The sequence below is a fragment of the Gymnoscopelus microlampas genome (assembly GCF_963454915.1).
Source record: "Gymnoscopelus microlampas genome assembly, chromosome: 21".
Classification (NCBI taxonomy): Eukaryota; Metazoa; Chordata; class Actinopteri; order Myctophiformes; family Myctophidae; genus Gymnoscopelus; species Gymnoscopelus microlampas.
Window position 1 is genome coordinate 22,207,719 of NC_139958.1, and position 23,486 is coordinate 22,231,204.

The following is a 23,486-nucleotide window of genomic DNA, read 5'->3' on the forward strand; positions in this document are numbered from 1 at the left end:
CCTAGAAACTCCATTCACAGTTCAAAAATTCCACCTTACTGTGGACATGCATGCTTGAGATTTTTTCTTTTGAAATCATTTGTAGTTTTGGAGATATTTAACTTTAAGCGCCCCATTCATTGTCGATGCGGCAATGGACATTTAAAGGCAGGCTTACAACTACATACTTACGCCTAGTAACCTCATTCATACTTTAAAATGTTCGTCTTACTCTGGACATGTTTGCCTGAAAAGGAATATTTGAAATGTTGCATAGTTTTAGAATTGTACTCCTTTAAAAGTTCAGAGATTTAGAATGGAGGCGGATGGAAGGTTAGGGTTAGGGTATAGGGACCTCAAAAAAACACGTTCACCTAGAAACTCCATTCACAGTTCAAAAATTCCACCTTACTGTGGACATGCATGCTTGAGATTTTTTCTTTTGAAATCATTTGTAGTTTTGGAGATATTTAACTTTAAGCGCCCCATTCATTGTCGATGCGGCAATGGACATTTAAAGGCAGGCTTACAACTACATACTTACGCCTAGTAACCTCATTCATACTTTAAAATGTTCGTCTTACTCTGGACATGTTTGCCTGAAAAGGAATCTTTGAAATGTTGCATAGTTTTAGAATTGTACTCCTTTAAAAGTTCAGAGATTTAGAATGGAGGCGGATGGAAGGTTAGGGTTAGGCTATAGGGACCTCAAAAAAACACGTTCACCTAGAAACTCCATTCACAGTTCAAAAATTCCACCTTACTGTGGACATGCATGCTTGAGATTTTTTCTTTTGAAATCATTTGTAGTTTTGGAGATATTTAACTTTAAGCGCCCCATTCATTGTCGATGCGGCAATGGACATTTAAAGGCAGGCTTACAACTACATACTTACGCCTAGTAACCTCATTCATACTTTAAAATGTTCGTCTTACTCTGGACATGTTTGCCTGAAAAGGAATCTTTGAAATGTTGCATAGTTTTAGAATTGTACTCCTTTAAAAGTTCAGAGATTTAGAATGGAGGCGGATGGAAGGTTAGGGTTAGGCTATAGGGACCTCAAAAAAACACGTTCACCTAGAAACTCCATTCACAGTTCAAAAATTCCACCTTACTGTGGACATGCATGCTTGAGATTTTTTCTTTTGAAATCATTTGTAGTTTTGGAGATATTTAACTTTAAGCGCCCCATTCATTGTCGATGCGGCAATGGACATTTAAAGGCAGGCTTACAACTACATACTTACGCCTAGTAACCTCATTCATACTTTAAAATGTTCGTCTTACTCTGGACATGTTTGCCTGAAAAGGAATCTTTGAAATGTTGCATAGTTTTAGAATTGTACTCCTTTAAAAGTTCAGAGATTTAGAATGGAGGCGGATGGAAGGTTAGGGTTAGGCTATAGGGACCTCAAAAAAACACGTTCACCTAGAAACTCCATTCACAGTTCAAAAATTCCACCTTACTGTGGACATGCATGCTTGAGATTTTTTCTTTTGAAATCATTTGTAGTTTTGGAGATATTTAACTTTAAGCGCCCCATTCATTGTCGATGCGGCAATGGACATTTAAAGGCAGGCTTACAACTACATACTTACGCCTAGTAACCTCATTCATACTTTAAAATGTTCGTCTTACTCTGGACATGTTTGCCTGAAAAGGAATCTTTGAAATGTTGCATAGTTTTAGAATTGTACTCCTTTAAAAGTTCCACCAGGAAACCTGTAACTCTCAGCCAACAGCATAGCTAAACTGGTAGAGCGTCTGTCCGAAGAGACCGAATTGGCCAGATTCGGTTTCAGTTACTAAGGTGGTGACTGGATTTGAACCAGGACACTCCTACAAGTTATTCTACGGATATCAGTCAATTTATCCGTTGCCCCAAGTACATACTTACGCCTAGTAACCTCATTCATACTTTAAAATGTTCATCTTACTCTGGACATGTTTGCCTGAAAAGGAATCTTTGAAATGTTGCATAGTTTTAGAATTGTACTCCTTTAAAAGTTCCACCAGGAAACCTGGTTTCATTCATTGTCGATGCGGCAATGGACATTTAAAGGCAGGCTTACAACTACATACTTACGCCTAGTAACCTCATTCATACTTTAAAATGTTCATCTTACTCTGGACATGTTTGCCTGAAAAGGAATCTTTGAAATGTTGCATAGTTTTAGAATTGTACTCCTTTAAAAGTCCAGAGATTTAGAATGGAGGCGGATGAAAGGTTTTGGGACCTCAAAAAAACACTTTCACCTAGAAACTCCATTCACAGTTCAAAAATTCCCCCTTCTGTGGACATGCATCCTTGAGATGTTTTACTTTGAAATGATTTGTAGTTTTTGAAATATTTAACTTTAAGCGCCTAATGCATTGTCAATGGCAATGGATATTTAAAGGGAAAAGGGTACAAAGTTTTCAAGGCTAAGTTAACAGAACAAGTCTGAACCTCTGTGGTGCAGTGGTTTAGATACAGGACCTGCAACCAGAAGGTTACCGGTTCAAATCCAACCAGGACAGGTCTCCAACAAATACCTGACTCTTGCACCTTTATCTGATCTTTCACTGAACAGCGTGTAAGACACCATAGAAAGTATGTATCATGATGGAGCAGTGGTTAAGATTCAGGCCTTACACACTGAAGGTCCTGAGTTCAAATCTCGCAAGGACATCTTTCTAACTTTTACCTGGGGCTTTTACCTTTATATAATCTTTCAGACAAATTCCACGCAAGTCAACAGAACATGTAAGGACCTCTGTGGTGCAGTGGTTTAGATACAGGACTTGCAACCAGAAGATTCCTGGTTCAAATCCAACTGGCACACTTTTTTTTCTTTCCCAAGACTCAAGACCCAAAAGAGTCTTGAGTCGAACCAATTACTCCCGCGGAGACATCAAATTTCTCTTTTGGGCCATGAGTCCCAAGACTCAAGGCCCAAAAGAGAAATTTGATGTCTCCGCGGGAGTAATTGGTTCGACTCAAGACCCAAAAGAAGGTGAACTGACTGTAATGATTCAAAATGTCATATATAGAATAGAAACCCCATTCAAACTTTAAAATGTTCATCTTACTGTGAACATGTTTGCCTGAAAGGGAATCTTTGAAATGTTTAATAGTTTTAGAATTGTACTCCTTTAAAAGTTCAGAGATTTAGAATGGAGGTCGATGGACGAATTTGGGACCTCAAAAAAACACTTTCACCTAGAAACTCCATTCACAGTTCAAAAATTCCACCTTACTGTGGACATGCATGCTTGAGATTTTTTCTTTTGAAATCATTTGTAGTTTTGGAGATATTTAACTTTAAGCGCCCCATTCATTGTCGATGCGGCAATGGACATTTAAAGGCAGGCTTACAACTACATACTTACGCCTAGTAACCTCATTCATACTTTAAAATGTTCGTCTTACTCTGGACATGTTTGCCTGAAAAGGAATATTTGAAATGTTGCATAGTTTTAGAATTGTACTCCTTTAAAAGTTCAGAGATTTAGAATGGAGGCGGATGGAAGGTTAGGGTAAGGGTATAGGGACCTCAAAAAAACACGTTCACCTAGAAACTCCATTCACAGTTCAAAAATTCCACCTTACTGTGGACATGCATGCTTGAGATTTTTTCTTTTGAAATCATTTGTAGTTTTGGAGATATTTAACTTTAAGCGCCCCATTCATTGTCGATGCGGCAATGGACATTTAAAGGCAGGCTTACAACTACATACTTACGCCTAGTAACCTCATTCATACTTTAAAATGTTCGTCTTACTCTGGACATGTTTGCCTGAAAAGGAATCTTTGAAATGTTGCATAGTTTTAGAATTGTACTCCTTTAAAAGTTCAGAGATTTAGAATGGAGGCGGATGGAAGGTTAGGGTTAGGCTATAGGGACCTCAAGAAAACACGTTCACCTAGAAACTCCATTCACAGTTCAAAAATTCCACCTTACTGTGGACATGCATGCTTGAGATTTTTTCTTTTGAAATCATTTGTAGTTTTGGAGATATTTAACTTTAAGCGCCCCATTCATTGTCGATGCGGCAATGGACATTTAAAGGCAGGCTTACAACTACATACTTACGCCTAGTAACCTCATTCATACTTTAAAATGTTCGTCTTACTCTGGACATGTTTGCCTGAAAAGGAATCTTTGAAATGTTGCATAGTTTTAGAATTGTACTCCTTTAAAAGTTCAGAGATTTAGAATGGAGGCGGATGGAAGGTTAGGGTTAGGCTATAGGGACCTCAAAAAAACACGTTCACCTAGAAACTCCATTCACAGTTCAAAAATTCCACCTTACTGTGGACATGCATGCTTGAGATTTTTTCTTTTGAAATCATTTGTAGTTTTGGAGATATTTAACTTTAAGCGCCCCATTCATTGTCGATGCGGCAATGGACATTTAAAGGCAGGCTTACAACTACATACTTACGCCTAGTAACCTCATTCATACTTTAAAATGTTCGTCTTACTCTGGACATGTTTGCCTGAAAAGGAATCTTTGAAATGTTGCATAGTTTTAGAATTGTACTCCTTTAAAAGTTCCACCAGGAAACCTGTAACTCTCAGCCAACAGCATAGCTAAACTGGTAGAGCGTCTGTCCGAAGAGACCGAATTGGCCAGATTCGGTTTCAGTTACTAAGGTGGTGACTGGATTTGAACCAGGACACTCCTACAAGTTATTCTACGGATATCAGTCAATTTATCCGTTGCCCCAAGTACATACTTACGCCTAGTAACCTCATTCATACTTTAAAATGTTCATCTTACTCTGGACATGTTTGCCTGAAAAGGAATCTTTGAAATGTTGCATAGTTTTAGAATTGTACTCCTTTAAAAGTTCCACCAGGAAACCTGGTTTCATTCATTGTCGATGCGGCAATGGACATTTAAAGGCAGGCTTACAACTACATACTTACGCCTAGTAACCTCATTCATACTTTAAAATGTTCATCTTACTCTGGACATGTTTGCCTGAAAAGGAATCTTTGAAATGTTGCATAGTTTTAGAATTGTACTCCTTTAAAAGTCCAGAGATTTAGAATGGAGGCGGATGAAAGGTTTTGGGACCTCAAAAAAACACTTTCACCTAGAAACTCCATTCACAGTTCAAAAATTCCCCCTTCTGTGGACATGCATCCTTGAGATGTTTTACTTTGAAATGATTTGTAGTTTTTGAAATATTTAACTTTAAGCGCCTAATGCATTGTCAATGGCAATGGATATTTAAAGGGAAAAGGGTACAAAGTTTTCAAGGCTAAGTTAACAGAACAAGTCTGAACCTCTGTGGTGCAGTGGTTTAGATACAGGACCTGCAACCAGAAGGTTACCGGTTCAAATCCAACCAGGACAGGTCTCCAACAAATACCTGACTCTTGCACCTTTATCTGATCTTTCACTGAACAGCGTGTAAGACACCATAGAAAGTATGTATCATGATGGAGCAGTGGTTAAGATTCAGGCCTTACACACTGAAGGTCCTGAGTTCAAATCTCGCAAGGACATCTTTCTAACTTTTACCTGGGGCTTTTACCTTTATATAATCTTTCAGACAAATTCCACGCAAGTCAACAGAACATGTAAGGACCTCTGTGGTGCAGTGGTTTAGATACAGGACTTGCAACCAGAAGATTCCTGGTTCAAATCCAACTGGCACACTTTTTTTTCTTTCCCAAGACTCAAGACCCAAAAGAGTCTTGAGTCGAACCAATTACTCCCGCGGAGACATCAAATTTCTCTTTTGGGCCATGAGTCCCAAGACTCAAGGCCCAAAAGAGAAATTTGATGTCTCCGCGGGAGTAATTGGTTCGACTCAAGACCCAAAAGAAGGTGAACTGACTGTAATGATTCAAAATGTCATATATAGAATAGAAACCCCATTCAAACTTTAAAATGTTCATCTTACTGTGAACATGTTTGCCTGAAAGGGAATCTTTGAAATGTTTAATAGTTTTAGAATTGTACTCCTTTAAAAGTTCAGAGATTTAGAATGGAGGTCGATGGACGAATTTGGGACCTCAAAAAAACACTTTCACCTAGAAACTCCATTCACAGTTCAAAAATTCCACCTTACTGTGGACATGCATGCTTGAGATTTTTTCTTTTGAAATCATTTGTAGTTTTGGAGATATTTAACTTTAAGCGCCCCATTCATTGTCGATGCGGCAATGGACATTTAAAGGCAGGCTTACAACTACATACTTACGCCTAGTAACCTCATTCATACTTTAAAATGTTCGTCTTACTCTGGACATGTTTGCCTGAAAAGGAATATTTGAAATGTTGCATAGTTTTAGAATTGTACTCCTTTAAAAGTTCAGAGATTTAGAATGGAGGCGGATGGAAGGTTAGGGTTAGGGTATAGGGACCTCAAAAAAACACGTTCACCTAGAAACTCCATTCACAGTTCAAAAATTCCACCTTACTGTGGACATGCATGCTTGAGATTTTTTCTTTTGAAATCATTTGTAGTTTTGGAGATATTTAACTTTAAGCGCCCCATTCATTGTCGATGCGGCAATGGACATTTAAAGGCAGGCTTACAACTACATACTTACGCCTAGTAACCTCATTCATACTTTAAAATGTTCGTCTTACTCTGGACATGTTTGCCTGAAAAGGAATCTTTGAAATGTTGCATAGTTTTAGAATTGTACTCCTTTAAAAGTTCAGAGATTTAGAATGGAGGCGGATGGAAGGTTAGGGTTAGGCTATAGGGACCTCAAGAAAACACGTTCACCTAGAAACTCCATTCACAGTTCAAAAATTCCACCTTACTGTGGACATGCATGCTTGAGATTTTTTCTTTTGAAATCATTTGTAGTTTTGGAGATATTTAACTTTAAGCGCCCCATTCATTGTCGATGCGGCAATGGACATTTAAAGGCAGGCTTACAACTACATACTTACGCCTAGTAACCTCATTCATACTTTAAAATGTTCGTCTTACTCTGGACATGTTTGCCTGAAAAGGAATCTTTGAAATGTTGCATAGTTTTAGAATTGTACTCCTTTAAAAGTTCAGAGATTTAGAATGGAGGCGGATGGAAGGTTAGGGTTAGGCTATAGGGACCTCAAAAAAACACGTTCACCTAGAAACTCCATTCACAGTTCAAAAATTCCACCTTACTGTGGACATGCATGCTTGAGATTTTTTCTTTTGAAATCATTTGTAGTTTTGGAGATATTTAACTTTAAGCGCCCCATTCATTGTCGATGCGGCAATGGACATTTAAAGGCAGGCTTACAACTACATACTTACGCCTAGTAACCTCATTCATACTTTAAAATGTTCGTCTTACTCTGGACATGTTTGCCTGAAAAGGAATCTTTGAAATGTTGCATAGTTTTAGAATTGTACTCCTTTAAAAGTTCCACCAGGAAACCTGTAACTCTCAGCCAACAGCATAGCTAAACTGGTAGAGCGTCTGTCCGAAGAGACCGAATTGGCCAGATTCGGTTTCAGTTACTAAGGTGGTGACTGGATTTGAACCAGGACACTCCTACAAGTTATTCTACGGATATCAGTCAATTTATCCGTTGCCCCAAGTACATACTTACGCCTAGTAACCTCATTCATACTTTAAAATGTTCATCTTACTCTGGACATGTTTGCCTGAAAAGGAATCTTTGAAATGTTGCATAGTTTTAGAATTGTACTCCTTTAAAAGTTCCACCAGGAAACCTGGTTTCATTCATTGTCGATGCGGCAATGGACATTTAAAGGCAGGCTTACAACTACATACTTACGCCTAGTAACCTCATTCATACTTTAAAATGTTCATCTTACTCTGGACATGTTTGCCTGAAAAGGAATCTTTGAAATGTTGCATAGTTTTAGAATTGTACTCCTTTAAAAGTTCAGAGATTTAGAATGGAGGCGGATGAAAGGTTTTGGGACCTCAAAAAAACACTTTCACCTAGAAACTCCATTCACAGTTCAAAAATTCCCCCTTCTGTGGACATGCATCCTTGAGATGTTTTACTTTGAAATGATTTGTAGTTTTTGAAATATTTAACTTTAAGCGCCTAATGCATTGTCAATGGCAATGGATATTTAAAGGGAAAAGGGTACAAAGTTTTCAAGGCTAAGTTAACAGAACAAGTCTGAACCTCTGTGGTGCAGTGGTTTAGATACAGGACCTGCAACCAGAAGGTTACCGGTTCAAATCCAACCAGGACAGGTCTCCAACAAATACCTGACTCTTGCACCTTTATCTGATCTTTCACTGAACAGCGTGTAAGACACCATAGAAAGTATGTACCATGATGGAGCAGTGGTTAAGATTCAGGCCTTACACACTGAAGGTCCTGAGTTCAAATCTCGCAAGGACATCTTTCTAACTTTTACCTGGGGCTTTTACCTTTATATAATCTTTCAGACAAATTCCACGCAAGTCAACAGAACATGTAAGGACCTCTGTGGTGCAGTGGTTTAGATACAGGACTTGCAACCAGAAGATTCCTGGTTCAAATCCAACTGGCACACTTTTTTTTCTTTCCCAAGACTCAAGACCCAAAAGAGTCTTGAGTCGAACCAATTACTCCCGCGGAGACATCAAATTTCTCTTTTGGGCCATGAGTCCCAAGACTCAAGGCCCAAAAGAGAAATTTGATGTCTCCGCGGGAGTAATTGGTTCGACTCAAGACCCAAAAGAAGGTGAACTGACTGTAATGATTCAAAATGTCATATATAGAATAGAAACCCCATTCAAACTTTAAAATGTTCATCTTACTGTGAACATGTTTGCCTGAAAGGGAATCTTTGAAATGTTTAATAGTTTTAGAATTGTACTCCTTTAAAAGTTCAGAGATTTAGAATGGAGGTCGATGGACGAATTTGGGACCTCAAAAAAACACTTTCACCTAGAAACTCCATTCACAGTTCAAAAATTCCACCTTACTGTGGACTTGCATGCTTGAGATTTTTTCTTTTGAAATCATTTGTAGTTTTGGAGATATTTAACTTTAAGCGCCCCATTCATTGTCGATGCGGCAATGGACATTTAAAGGCAGGCTTACAACTACATACTTACGCCTAGTAACCTCATTCATACTTTAAAATGTTCGTCTTACTCTGGACATGTTTGCCTGAAAAGGAATATTTGAAATGTTGCATAGTTTTAGAATTGTACTCCTTTAAAAGTTCAGAGATTTAGAATGGAGGCGGATGGAAGGTTAGGGTAAGGGTATAGGGACCTCAAAAAAACACGTTCACCTAGAAACTCCATTCACAGTTCAAAAATTCCACCTTACTGTGGACATGCATGCTTGAGATTTTTTCTTTTGAAATCATTTGTAGTTTTGGAGATATTTAACTTTAAGCGCCCCATTCATTGTCGATGCGGCAATGGACATTTAAAGGCAGGCTTACAACTACATACTTACGCCTAGTAACCTCATTCATACTTTAAAATGTTCGTCTTACTCTGGACATGTTTGCCTGAAAAGGAATCTTTGAAATGTTGCATAGTTTTAGAATTGTACTCCTTTAAAAGTTCAGAGATTTAGAATGGAGGCGGATGGAAGGTTAGGGTTAGGCTATAGGGACCTCAAGAAAACACGTTCACCTAGAAACTCCATTCACAGTTCAAAAATTCCACCTTACTGTGGACATGCATGCTTGAGATTTTTTCTTTTGAAATCATTTGTAGTTTTGGAGATATTTAACTTTAAGCGCCCCATTCATTGTCGATGCGGCAATGGACATTTAAAGGCAGGCTTACAACTACATACTTACGCCTAGTAACCTCATTCATACTTTAAAATGTTCGTCTTACTCTGGACATGTTTGCCTGAAAAGGAATCTTTGAAATGTTGCATAGTTTTAGAATTGTACTCCTTTAAAAGTTCAGAGATTTAGAATGGAGGCGGATGGAAGGTTAGGGTTAGGCTATAGGGACCTCAAAAAAACACGTTCACCTAGAAACTCCATTCACAGTTCAAAAATTCCACCTTACTGTGGACATGCATGCTTGAGATTTTTTCTTTTGAAATCATTTGTAGTTTTGGAGATATTTAACTTTAAGCGCCCCATTCATTGTCGATGCGGCAATGGACATTTAAAGGCAGGCTTACAACTACATACTTACGCCTAGTAACCTCATTCATACTTTAAAATGTTCGTCTTACTCTGGACATGTTTGCCTGAAAAGGAATCTTTGAAATGTTGCATAGTTTTAGAATTGTACTCCTTTAAAAGTTCCACCAGGAAACCTGTAACTCTCAGCCAACAGCATAGCTAAACTGGTAGAGCGTCTGTCCGAAGAGACCGAATTGGCCAGATTCGGTTTCAGTTACTAAGGTGGTGACTGGATTTGAACCAGGACACTCCTACAAGTTATTCTACGGATATCAGTCAATTTATCCGTTGCCCCAAGTACATACTTACGCCTAGTAACCTCATTCATACTTTAAAATGTTCATCTTACTCTGGACATGTTTGCCTGAAAAGGAATCTTTGAAATGTTGCATAGTTTTAGAATTGTACTCCTTTAAAAGTTCCACCAGGAAACCTGGTTTCATTCATTGTCGATGCGGCAATGGACATTTAAAGGCAGGCTTACAACTACATACTTACGCCTAGTAACCTCATTCATACTTTAAAATGTTCATCTTACTCTGGACATGTTTGCCTGAAAAGGAATCTTTGAAATGTTGCATAGTTTTAGAATTGTACTCCTTTAAAAGTCCAGAGATTTAGAATGGAGGCGGATGAAAGGTTTTGGGACCTCAAAAAAACACTTTCACCTAGAAACTCCATTCACAGTTCAAAAATTCCCCCTTCTGTGGACATGCATCCTTGAGATGTTTTACTTTGAAATGATTTGTAGTTTTTGAAATATTTAACTTTAAGCGCCTAATGCATTGTCAATGGCAATGGATATTTAAAGGGAAAAGGGTACAAAGTTTTCAAGGCTAAGTTAACAGAACAAGTCTGAACCTCTGTGGTGCAGTGGTTTAGATACAGGACCTGCAACCAGAAGGTTACCGGTTCAAATCCAACCAGGACAGGTCTCCAACAAATACCTGACTCTTGCACCTTTATCTGATCTTTCACTGAACAGCGTGTAAGACACCATAGAAAGTATGTATCATGATGGAGCAGTGGTTAAGATTCAGGCCTTACACACTGAAGGTCCTGAGTTCAAATCTCGCAAGGACATCTTTCTAACTTTTACCTGGGGCTTTTACCTTTATATAATCTTTCAGACAAATTCCACGCAAGTCAACAGAACATGTAAGGACCTCTGTGGTGCAGTGGTTTAGATACAGGACTTGCAACCAGAAGATTCCTGGTTCAAATCCAACTGGCACACTTTTTTTTCTTTCCCAAGACTCAAGACCCAAAAGAGTCTTGAGTCGAACCAATTACTCCCGCGGAGACATCAAATTTCTCTTTTGGGCCATGAGTCCCAAGACTCAAGGCCCAAAAGAGAAATTTGATGTCTCCGCGGGAGTAATTGGTTCGACTCAAGACCCAAAAGAAGGTGAACTGACTGTAATGATTCAAAATGTCATATATAGAATAGAAACCCCATTCAAACTTTAAAATGTTCATCTTACTGTGAACATGTTTGCCTGAAAGGGAATCTTTGAAATGTTTAATAGTTTTAGAATTGTACTCCTTTAAAAGTTCAGAGATTTAGAATGGAGGTCGATGGACGAATTTGGGACCTCAAAAAAACACTTTCACCTAGAAACTCCATTCACAGTTCAAAAATTCCACCTTACTGTGGACATGCATGCTTGAGATTTTTTCTTTTGAAATCATTTGTAGTTTTGGAGATATTTAACTTTAAGCGCCCCATTCATTGTCGATGCGGCAATGGACATTTAAAGGCAGGCTTACAACTACATACTTACGCCTAGTAACCTCATTCATACTTTAAAATGTTCGTCTTACTCTGGACATGTTTGCCTGAAAAGGAATATTTGAAATGTTGCATAGTTTTAGAATTGTACTCCTTTAAAAGTTCAGAGATTTAGAATGGAGGCGGATGGAAGGTTAGGGTTAGGGTATAGGGACCTCAAAAAAACACGTTCACCTAGAAACTCCATTCACAGTTCAAAAATTCCACCTTACTGTGGACATGCATGCTTGAGATTTTTTCTTTTGAAATCATTTGTAGTTTTGGAGATATTTAACTTTAAGCGCCCCATTCATTGTCGATGCGGCAATGGACATTTAAAGGCAGGCTTACAACTACATACTTACGCCTAGTAACCTCATTCATACTTTAAAATGTTCGTCTTACTCTGGACATGTTTGCCTGAAAAGGAATCTTTGAAATGTTGCATAGTTTTAGAATTGTACTCCTTTAAAAGTTCAGAGATTTAGAATGGAGGCGGATGGAAGGTTAGGGTTAGGCTATAGGGACCTCAAGAAAACACGTTCACCTAGAAACTCCATTCACAGTTCAAAAATTCCACCTTACTGTGGACATGCATGCTTGAGATTTTTTCTTTTGAAATCATTTGTAGTTTTGGAGATATTTAACTTTAAGCGCCCCATTCATTGTCGATGCGGCAATGGACATTTAAAGGCAGGCTTACAACTACATACTTACGCCTAGTAACCTCATTCATACTTTAAAATGTTCGTCTTACTCTGGACATGTTTGCCTGAAAAGGAATCTTTGAAATGTTGCATAGTTTTAGAATTGTACTCCTTTAAAAGTTCAGAGATTTAGAATGGAGGCGGATGGAAGGTTAGGGTTAGGCTATAGGGACCTCAAAAAAACACGTTCACCTAGAAACTCCATTCACAGTTCAAAAATTCCACCTTACTGTGGACATGCATGCTTGAGATTTTTTCTTTTGAAATCATTTGTAGTTTTGGAGATATTTAACTTTAAGCGCCCCATTCATTGTCGATGCGGCAATGGACATTTAAAGGCAGGCTTACAACTACATACTTACGCCTAGTAACCTCATTCATACTTTAAAATGTTCGTCTTACTCTGGACATGTTTGCCTGAAAAGGAATCTTTGAAATGTTGCATAGTTTTAGAATTGTACTCCTTTAAAAGTTCCACCAGGAAACCTGTAACTCTCAGCCAACAGCATAGCTAAACTGGTAGAGCGTCTGTCCGAAGAGACCGAATTGGCCAGATTCGGTTTCAGTTACTAAGGTGGTGACTGGATTTGAACCAGGACACTCCTACAAGTTATTCTACGGATATCAGTCAATTTATCCGTTGCCCCAAGTACATACTTACGCCTAGTAACCTCATTCATACTTTAAAATGTTCATCTTACTCTGGACATGTTTGCCTGAAAAGGAATCTTTGAAATGTTGCATAGTTTTAGAATTGTACTCCTTTAAAAGTTCCACCAGGAAACCTGGTTTCATTCATTGTCGATGCGGCAATGGACATTTAAAGGCAGGCTTACAACTACATACTTACGCCTAGTAACCTCATTCATACTTTAAAATGTTCATCTTACTCTGGACATGTTTGCCTGAAAAGGAATCTTTGAAATGTTGCATAGTTTTAGAATTGTACTCCTTTAAAAGTTCAGAGATTTAGAATGGAGGCGGATGAAAGGTTTTGGGACCTCAAAAAAACACTTTCACCTAGAAACTCCATTCACAGTTCAAAAATTCCCCCTTCTGTGGACATGCATCCTTGAGATGTTTTACTTTGAAATGATTTGTAGTTTTTGAAATATTTAACTTTAAGCGCCTAATGCATTGTCAATGGCAATGGATATTTAAAGGGAAAAGGGTACAAAGTTTTCAAGGCTAAGTTAACAGAACAAGTCTGAACCTCTGTGGTGCAGTGGTTTAGATACAGGACCTGCAACCAGAAGGTTACCGGTTCAAATCCAACCAGGACAGGTCTCCAACAAATACCTGACTCTTGCACCTTTATCTGATCTTTCACTGAACAGCGTGTAAGACACCATAGAAAGTATGTACCATGATGGAGCAGTGGTTAAGATTCAGGCCTTACACACTGAAGGTCCTGAGTTCAAATCTCGCAAGGACATCTTTCTAACTTTTACCTGGGGCTTTTACCTTTATATAATCTTTCAGACAAATTCCACGCAAGTCAACAGAACATGTAAGGACCTCTGTGGTGCAGTGGTTTAGATACAGGACTTGCAACCAGAAGATTCCTGGTTCAAATCCAACTGGCACACTTTTTTTTCTTTCCCAAGACTCAAGACCCAAAAGAGTCTTGAGTCGAACCAATTACTCCCGCGGAGACATCAAATTTCTCTTTTGGGCCATGAGTCCCAAGACTCAAGGCCCAAAAGAGAAATTTGATGTCTCCGCGGGAGTAATTGGTTCGACTCAAGACCCAAAAGAAGGTGAACTGACTGTAATGATTCAAAATGTCATATATAGAATAGAAACCCCATTCAAACTTTAAAATGTTCATCTTACTGTGAACATGTTTGCCTGAAAGGGAATCTTTGAAATGTTTAATAGTTTTAGAATTGTACTCCTTTAAAAGTTCAGAGATTTAGAATGGAGGTCGATGGACGAATTTGGGACCTCAAAAAAACACTTTCACCTAGAAACTCCATTCACAGTTCAAAAATTCCACCTTACTGTGGACATGCATGCTTGAGATTTTTTCTTTTGAAATCATTTGTAGTTTTGGAGATATTTAACTTTAAGCGCCCCATTCATTGTCGATGCGGCAATGGACATTTAAAGGCAGGCTTACAACTACATACTTACGCCTAGTAACCTCATTCATACTTTAAAATGTTCGTCTTACTCTGGACATGTTTGCCTGAAAAGGAATCTTTGAAATGTTGCATAGTTTTAGAATTGTACTCCTTTAAAAGTTCAGAGATTTAGAATGGAGGCGGATGGAAGGTTAGGGTTAGGGTATAGGGACCTCAAAAAAACACGTTCACCTAGAAACTCCATTCACAGTTCAAAATTTTAATTTAGCAAGATACGCATTCTCCGGTTTACCTCCCGTTTCTGCGTGACGTAGGTGGACTCCAACTTGCTTCCGGTCTCCTAAAAAGGCGTGTTCACCTACGTCACGCAGAAACGGGAGGTAAACTCCCGTTTCTGTAAACATCTTTGACTATAGCATTACGCAGCTTCAGCGCGTGCAGCATGTTAATTCAGGCTAGTCGTTAGCCTGATTCTGAGTTTGCTTATCGACTTTTACGGAACGCTCGTCCCAACAACACACCCCTTACCGCCGCGAGTAACGGCGACCCCCTGCAGATATATAAATAGATGAATTCCATGTAATCTCAACATTGCATGCATGGCGCATTTAATAATTAAATGCTGAAGTATTCAACTTTACTAACTGAAGGCTAACATACAACAGAATGTTTCAACAATACTTGGAGACATCTGCTGTGAGTCACTGAGCAATGGTTGTTCTTCTGGAAGTCAGCCTCAGGTTAATAAAGAGTAGAGTGGGGTTTGAACCCGCATCGTCTGTTTCATGTAGACAGCGTCTTAACAGGCTCAGCTATTTGCTACCTCTCTCCACTACAGTGTTCTTACAGTCTTTACTCTGCTTTGATTAACAACAAAAAAGAAGGTTCCTTGACGATTTTTCTAAAATATCTCCAAAACTACAAATGATTTCAAAAGAAAAAATCTCAAGCATGCATGTCCACAGTAAGGTGGAATTTTTGAACTGTGAATGGAGTTTCTAGGTGAACGTGTTTTTTGAGGTCCCTATACCCTAACCCTAACCTTCCATCCGCCTCCATTCTAAATCTCTGAACTTTTAAAGGAGTACAATTCTAAAACTATGCAACATTTCAAAGATTCCTTTTCAGGCAAACATGTCCAGAGTAAGATGAACATTTTAAAGTATGAATGAAGTTACTAGGCGTAAGTATGTAGTTGTAAGCCTGCCTTTAGGGTTAGGGTTAGGGTTAATTTTACCGAAACGAAAATTACCAATCAACTCTAAATTGCCTGAAACGTACTCCTAACAGGTTTTCGGGGGGACGATTTTGGCCTCCACACTTAGTGATGTTTTCGGATTTAACAGAGAAAATCTTTTTCCTGTCCTTTGTAATTGTGTATGAGAGAACATTAAACGATAGATACAGTGAGTGTCCACTACAACATTACAAGGCACATTCAAAGGCCGCCCTACGATAGTTGTGCCGAATCTTTAACGTGTCCGCCCGCCTCGCAGGTCAACCCGCGGGCTACGGGTCGGCCCGCGCATCACTACTGCTGCAATGTACTATGTTGTCAAAACGATGCATGGGCTCACTATTTACTATGTATCTCTAGGTCATTGCTATTCATCACAGATTTTTTTCCCCTGACTCACTGCCAGTGCCATGTAATGTTGAGGTTTTATTTGACACGTCTGCTTTGACCACCAAGCCACAGTGGAGTCAGTGAATTATGTTCATATCTCTAACATCAAGGGGAAGGGCTTGGGAGTCAGGATAATGTGAAGGAAGACCGTGGCTTGATGTTTAAGGTTCATGCTGATGTTAATGTAGGTTCAAGTCTCATCTCCAGTTCAAAGTCCTACTTTTGACTCCAATGCATGTTTTGTGAGCTAACATCCAGAACAAAATAGCAGATGTACAAGTTCACTATGCGTCACATTGCGATGCGATGAGAGCTTGTAAAATGGCTATTTTCGCAGTATATAGGCCTTAACGGGTTAATTGAAAATACTTTTACAGTATGCCAACATATCCTGCAAGTTTTATTCGGATGTGCGTGCATTCTCTTGTACTACAGATGTCATGTCGCAGCCATGAATAACACCTCCCTCCCTCTGTCACACTCCAGGACACCCAGAGCTTTGACACATCTCTACTGGACCCTGCCAGTAACATCACAACCCTTGTGGGACCTAATGCCTTCCGCATCCCTGTCTCCATCCGACAGAAGCTGTGTGGCAGCCTAGACGCACCGCAAACCAGAGGCAATGACTGGAGGATGCTGGCCCATAAACTCAACCTGGACAGGTGTGTACAGGACACATCTGGGTTGTGTGTGTGTGAGTGTGTGTGAGTGTGTGTGTGTGAGTGTGTGTGTGTGTGTGTGTGTGTGTGTGTGTGTGTGTGTGTGTGTGTGTGTGTGTGTGTGTGTGTGTGTGTGTGTGTGTGTGTGTGTGTGTGTGTGTGTGTGTGTGTGTGTGTGTAGATGTGTGTGTGTGTGTGTGTGTATGTGTGTGTGTGTGTGTGTGTGTGTTTGTGTGTGTGTGTGTGTGTGTGTGTGTGTGTGTGTGTGTGTGTGTGTGTGTGTGTGTGTGTGTGTGTGTGTGTGTGTGTGTGTGTGTGTGTGTGTGTGTGTGTGTGTGTGTGTGTGTGTGTGTGTGCGTGCGTGCGTGCGTGTCTATGCGTATGTGTGTCTGTGTCTGTATCTGTGAGTCCAACCCATTATTCAATCTCTTCATAATAGTCAGCAAGGTGCACAATGAGAGAGTACATCAATACGAGGGAAAAGAAAAATGTCCGACAGCCAACTGTATAAATCATTGACAATGTGCTGTCACCCTGAGAGCACACTGGGAGAGAGACATATAGAGGGAAAAGATGAGATGGAAATATAGATTAAAAAAGACAGAGAAAGGAGCTCTTTCCTCTTCTGAGACACCTACGGTGTGAGTCCTCCAGAGTGACCCAACTGAGTGGTTATGTGGATTGGGGTCCCAGAAAAAATAAAATAAAAATTGTGGGTCCTTGAAACGAAAAAGGTCGAGTATAAATGTCCTAAAGCTCTGCTTTCCTTCCCTCTGTCTACCTAACCTCACTCTCTCCTGCCGTGCATCACTCCAGGTATCTGAACTACTTTGCCACCAAGTCCAGTCCTACAGGAGTTATCTTGGACTTGTGGGAGGCTCAGCACTTCCCCGACGGCAACCTCAGCCGTCTGGCCCAAGTCCTGGAGGAGATGGGACGACATGACAGCCTTGTTCCCGCAGCAACTGAGCACTGACATCTGTCTGTCTGGGAATATAACATTCCGGTGGATGGGGGAGGCGGGGGGGATGAGGACTGGAAGGACACCAAAAGGACAATTGGAGAGACAGTCAATCTATACTCAAGCTGGCACTGCAGTGATAAATGCCCTTGCTCACACAAACACACAGACACAGACACAGATACAGATACACACACACACACACACACACACACACACACACACACACACACACACACACACACACACACACACACACACACGCTTGTATTACTATACTTGTGAGGACATTTTAGGATGCCGATTTTATGAAAATAGCCGATCTACAAGCTCACAATGTGTCACGTTGCAACACGTCGTGAGTATGTAGATCAACTGTTTTTGGTGCGCGGAATATGGTCCTCACAATGTCTATTTCTCAAATTCTGGGGACATTTGGTCCTCACAGGTATACTGCATTAATACGAATACACCCGAACGCACACACGCATGCACACACACACGCTTGCACGCACACATCCGCACCAGATAGTATGAAGTGGAAAGTACACAAAATAACAAGGTTTTCTCAGATATGACTCCTTTAAATTATTGCCACAAAGAGTGTAAGAACTTGGAAAGTGGACAACAATCTGTACCAGTCATCTCTTTGTCTCCCTGGTACCACTCACTCACAGTGTTAGTGGGCTCTGCTTTCCTTGGACACAGCTGACTGGGGACTGTCCAGATATTTGGCTGAGGTCCTAGCCTTGGACAGCAGACTCAGCAGTGTTAAGACCCCAATGATGGACTGCCAGGGGTCTCAGGATCGAGGAGCAGGTTTGGACTGGACCCTCACTCCCCCTGACACCTCAAAACATTTTGTGTTGGGTAACTTGTTCAGTGATAACATAGTATTTAATAACATCTATTTATACATGAATATCTCTTTGCTTTTGTATTTTTTTCTTTTCTTTTGTTTTTGCTGCCTGGTATGGATTACTTTGTATTACTGCCATGTGTCCTCCCAGCTTTTTTGTATTTTGATACTTTTAATGGTGTCACAGCACCCCCTGGTGGATGTTTGCAGTAACAACTTCTGTCAGACAAAACATTGCAACATGTACATAAGAACGTCAAAGCTGTAATCATTTTACATCAATTACGGTTTGGTATGGCTGTCATAATTACAAATAATGGTTTTAATTCATATTATTATTATTAATAATTTTATTATTTTAAAATGATGTGTGCTTTCTTACATAAGGTAATTTGAAATTATTTAGATAATAATTGTTTAGATTGTTTTGGTACATTGATTTTTTATTTAGTGGATCTTTAATATTTTGGGCCCACAAGCAAGATATTTATCTTCCCCATCTCCAGCCAAAAGAAGCAAAAAGAAATAGACCATTACAGTTCCATGAAGACATAAATCATTGACATGAGAGTTCCATGAATAGAGCAAAGGAAGATACTCTTGGAGGGGGGGGGGGGTTTATGTGGTTTGTTAATATAAGTATATTTTTTTAGGACCAATGCAACTGAATACAATTGCCTTTTACCAAATAATTGACATACATTGTATGAGGTAAATTTAATACAGATGTTGATAATCTTAATACAAAGTGTTGTTGTTCTTTTTTTATGTCAGAATTGAATAGCATTAGTCATGTTTGACTTTGGATGGAGGAGAAGTAAGATATTAAATCAGATACATGTTTTTTTTTTTTTGATTACAGTTAATGACAGAAAAAACATCAATATGACGACGTTGACTGTGTATAGCAATTAATGATAATTGTAATTACAACATTCCTTTGATGCAGCAGCAACACTTCTGGAAGTGTTCTTTATTGATCCGATTGATTTTTTAATTTTTATTTTTACATGACAGTTGTACCAGTTTCTTAAAGCCGTCTATGCAAATTTGCATTGTTTCTAAACAATCTGTACATTATCATCGCGCAAGCCGTTTTATTCCAATTGATGTATACATTGTTGCGCACCGGTGTCTCGTGCCAGGAATAACTGATCTTTTACAAGCGCGTTGCGACGTGTTGTGAGCTTGTACTGTAGATTGCCTATTTTCAACAAACGACACAGGCACGTAACAGAGTATAAATTAAGCATTACATTTCAAGGCTATTATTGTGTATAGTGAGAATGTGGCTTATCCGTTTCTGGCACTCTCATGATGTTAATGGCGACTGCTTGCATTTCATCTGTCAAGTTACTGTACAAAGTGTAAGAAAGAATTTTTAAGACTAATAATAAATTATATTTATATGCAACACTGAAAATGAAGTCTTTGGTTCATTTATTGATTACATTTTTCTCATATTCAATAAATAACAAGAATGAGACAAAGTATTTAAAACCAAAAAGAGACAGGCCTCAGAGACATAAACATATTTTATTGGGGGAATGTTATCCAGATCCACTCACACACTCTCACAATCACATAATGTACTGATTAAATAAGGCACATGCCATAGTGGTAGAGTGGATGGGGACTTATTCTGTACACAAGTTACAGACAAAATAATCAAAAACACATATCGTTGGTGTCGGGCATCTCCATACTTGTATGTTTTTTGGTAAATGAATGCCCTACTTTGTCGCACACAAGTATCTTGCAAAAGTCACAAAAACAGAAGATCTACATAGATAGATAGACACATAGCTATTTTTGCTATTTTTTAAAAACATTTTGAGACTGAAAGTAAATGTGATTTTATTCATAAAAAAATGGGTTTATGAATATTGAACCAATGAAAAGTATTAACAAGAGCTTGGGACTAATTAACTACATTGGATCCATTTCCTGGAAAGTGAATGGTTTCGGACATACAAGCTTTCTGCCCGACAGCAGCGGTATTTAACATTAGTGCCCTTGAGGCAAGACAATAATTATCGATAGATTTCAATATTTTTATGTATGTACAATTGAATTGCCAAGAGAAAGGAGAGAGAATGACAGAGAGACCTTTGGACACATCAAGTACAATGTCTCAATGTTGTTAAACTCTGCAGGCCTGAGGAAATTCACATCAAATCCAGATTTCTGTAAAACCACAGTAATTACATAAAAAATACTGGATTACCCAGAGAGCTGATTTAAATAATGGTGACATGTTCCAGGCAATGATAAGCAAAATATTATCTGTCGGCATGGGAATGTGGATTTTAATGCTGCTGGACTAATGGGTTTTCCGAGTGTTCTGTTCTGTTGATTGTATGTCCTTCTGTTTTTTTTTCTCTTCATAATAATAATAATAATAACAATAATAATAATAGTAACAACAACAACAACAACAACAATAATAAAATTTGTTTTTGACATGATACGTTTCTGAACATTTAGCAAAACATTTCTTTGGGTGGCTGAAGCACTAAATGCAGACTGAACAGTGAGCCCTTATGAGTTTGTGCAGACAGAATAACCAAATGCTATTGGCTGTTGCGTCCATCTCCAGTTTACACAGTCTGCGTTGACAGTGCAGGTATACAGTGATTGAGAAACAAATACAGGCAGCTGTTACAGTACAAAAAAAGGCCAAACATACTGTACATAAAATACTGTTATATGGCTTTAGATTAGAAGGACAGAGCAGGACCTAGGACCGAACGGAGGCAATTAGTCCTCCTCTCCCACAGGGGTCACTGTCTGCCTGTCTTTCCAGATCCCTTCACAAAGCTGCACCGGACTAGCACTCAGCTTTCACAGAAAGCACAGCCTGAATACTCCACAGGCCACTGGGTCTGGGGTCATAGGTGACTCAGGCAAGGGGAAGGTAAACTTGGCCCCTGACATCACAGATCTCCTGTTCCTCTTTGGGATGGCTCTCCCATCCCCTCTTCATTAATATTCACTCTCCCTGTCAGCTTCCATTGCGCTCTCTTTCACAGTCTTTTAGTTGTTGCTTTTTTTAAATTCCCTTTCTGCAGTGGGCCAGTGTTGAGTGGCGCTGGGGCCAGTGGCAGTGACGTGTCTAAATGATGAACGAGTCTGTCTGTCACAGTTTGATATCCTGGGACTCCAGCATTTTCGCCATGGTCTTCTTAACCCTCAGGGCTGTGAGGCGACAGGCTGGATTGTGGTTCCAGCACTCTGACATCAGTTTCCCCATCTGCCGTAGACACTGGAGACACACATGCGTGCAGATTCCAATTAAACACAACTATCATACCATTATGTGGGTCAGTGACAAATTGGGGTTGGCAAGATGACAAATTGAATAAATATCAAAAGCATTATCTCCAGATGTATTTTTTGGCAGTTTTTGTTACATTGAGCAGGTCATAATGCTGAGAAAACCATGTGTAGTTTTTGATTCATCCCAAAAAATCCTTAGGATGATGATGAACAACAACGATTTGCGCATGTGTCCCCATGGTGCCTCTATCATGCCCATATATGGGCATATCGGTCGGATTGGCGGAGATCGGCAACGTACTGTAGGTGTGGTAGCGGCCTGGACCTCTAGTATACAACATGGCTGCTTGAATGGTGGTTACACCATGTTGACAATTCACTTAGTTGACTTGACTGACATAATTCACCAAATTAATTGTTATTATTAGAGCTTTGACCATTTCAGACCATTTCTTTGAATGACTATTAAATAGTTCTAATGTAAGATCACGGCCAAATATTTGACAGGGTGTGTTTTTTTATCATTTAAAAAAGTTTTAAGCAAGTTGAATTATTACATTTTTCAGTTACACCAACATACATTTTTGTCATAATTCCTCCGGATATTCTATCAATATTGAATAAAACTATACATTTTAAAATAAAGCATGCAAGTAACATTTGGCACTGATCGGTCCAGTGGTTTGTGAGTTTAGCCACGGACACACACACACACACACACACACACACACACACACACACACACACACACACACACACACACACACACACACACACACACACACACACACACACACACACACACACACACACACACACACACTCAGGCCCTCTTCTTGACGGCTCTCCTCCACTATAGGAGCCATGGTGTAAAAGCAAGCGTACCTCGTCGCTGCTCCAGCGGTTAGCAAAGGAGGGTCTCTGTCTCTTGATGCAGACCACCTCTCTCATGTCCTCATACGAAGGATCTGTAGGAACCAGTTCATGATAGGGCAGCTGGTACTCCTCCACAATACCTGCAGTACGGGGCAAAACAAACATGTACGTCAAGTCTATGATATCACGTTATCAATGGCAACAAGTGATATTTGTGGTGTATGTGTGTTGGGCTGGGTGATATGGACAAAAACAAATAGACACATCACAATATTTCTATATTGATATTGTGAAGATAATAGCGTATTGTGACGATAATATAATTGAAATGTTTGCAAAACAATTCATAAATAGCTTTTGATAAGGGCAAAACCAGGAAAACACAACACAGTGTTGTGGAATTAAGTCTATGACTTCACTGTAAAAAAAAAAAAAAAAAAGTATCCTCGGTTGTCTTTTTAACCATCTTTGTATGTTGATTGTAAGCAATTAAATACAAATCTAAATATATGCTGACATCCAAACAATATCTAGTCTCATTTCACGTATGGATATAATATCGATATATTGCCCAAACACTATCATGTGTATGAACAAA

General features: G+C 39.3%; 2 protein-coding genes across 3 annotated transcripts in view; one reads left to right on the forward strand and one right to left on the reverse strand.

Annotated features, from left to right (window-relative positions):
• unc5cb (unc-5 netrin receptor Cb) overlaps window positions 1-20,147 on the forward strand; it is a 234,724-nt gene extending 214,577 nt beyond the window's left edge. For both annotated transcript variants that reach the window (XM_084045990.1, XM_084045991.1), the window contains 2 exons: window positions 16,738-16,916; window positions 17,730-20,147. In XM_084045990.1, coding sequence (XP_083902116.1) covers window positions 16,738-16,916; window positions 17,730-17,889 — 339 coding nt within the window. In that variant the 3' untranslated portion in view covers window positions 17,890-20,147. The remainder of the gene's footprint in view (window positions 1-16,737; window positions 16,917-17,729) is intronic.
• Window positions 20,148-20,676: 529 nt separating this feature from the next.
• LOC311038316 (bone morphogenetic protein receptor type-1B-like) overlaps window positions 20,677-23,486 on the reverse strand; it is an 86,213-nt gene continuing 83,403 nt past the window's right edge. Inside the window, exons 12-13 of the mRNA XM_084047766.1 lie at window positions 22,898-23,028; window positions 20,677-21,998 (exon numbers count right to left, since the gene is read on the reverse strand). Of these exons, the coding sequence (XP_083903892.1) occupies window positions 21,873-21,998; window positions 22,898-23,028 (257 nt within the window). The 3' untranslated portion in view covers window positions 20,677-21,872. The remainder of the gene's footprint in view (window positions 21,999-22,897; window positions 23,029-23,486) is intronic.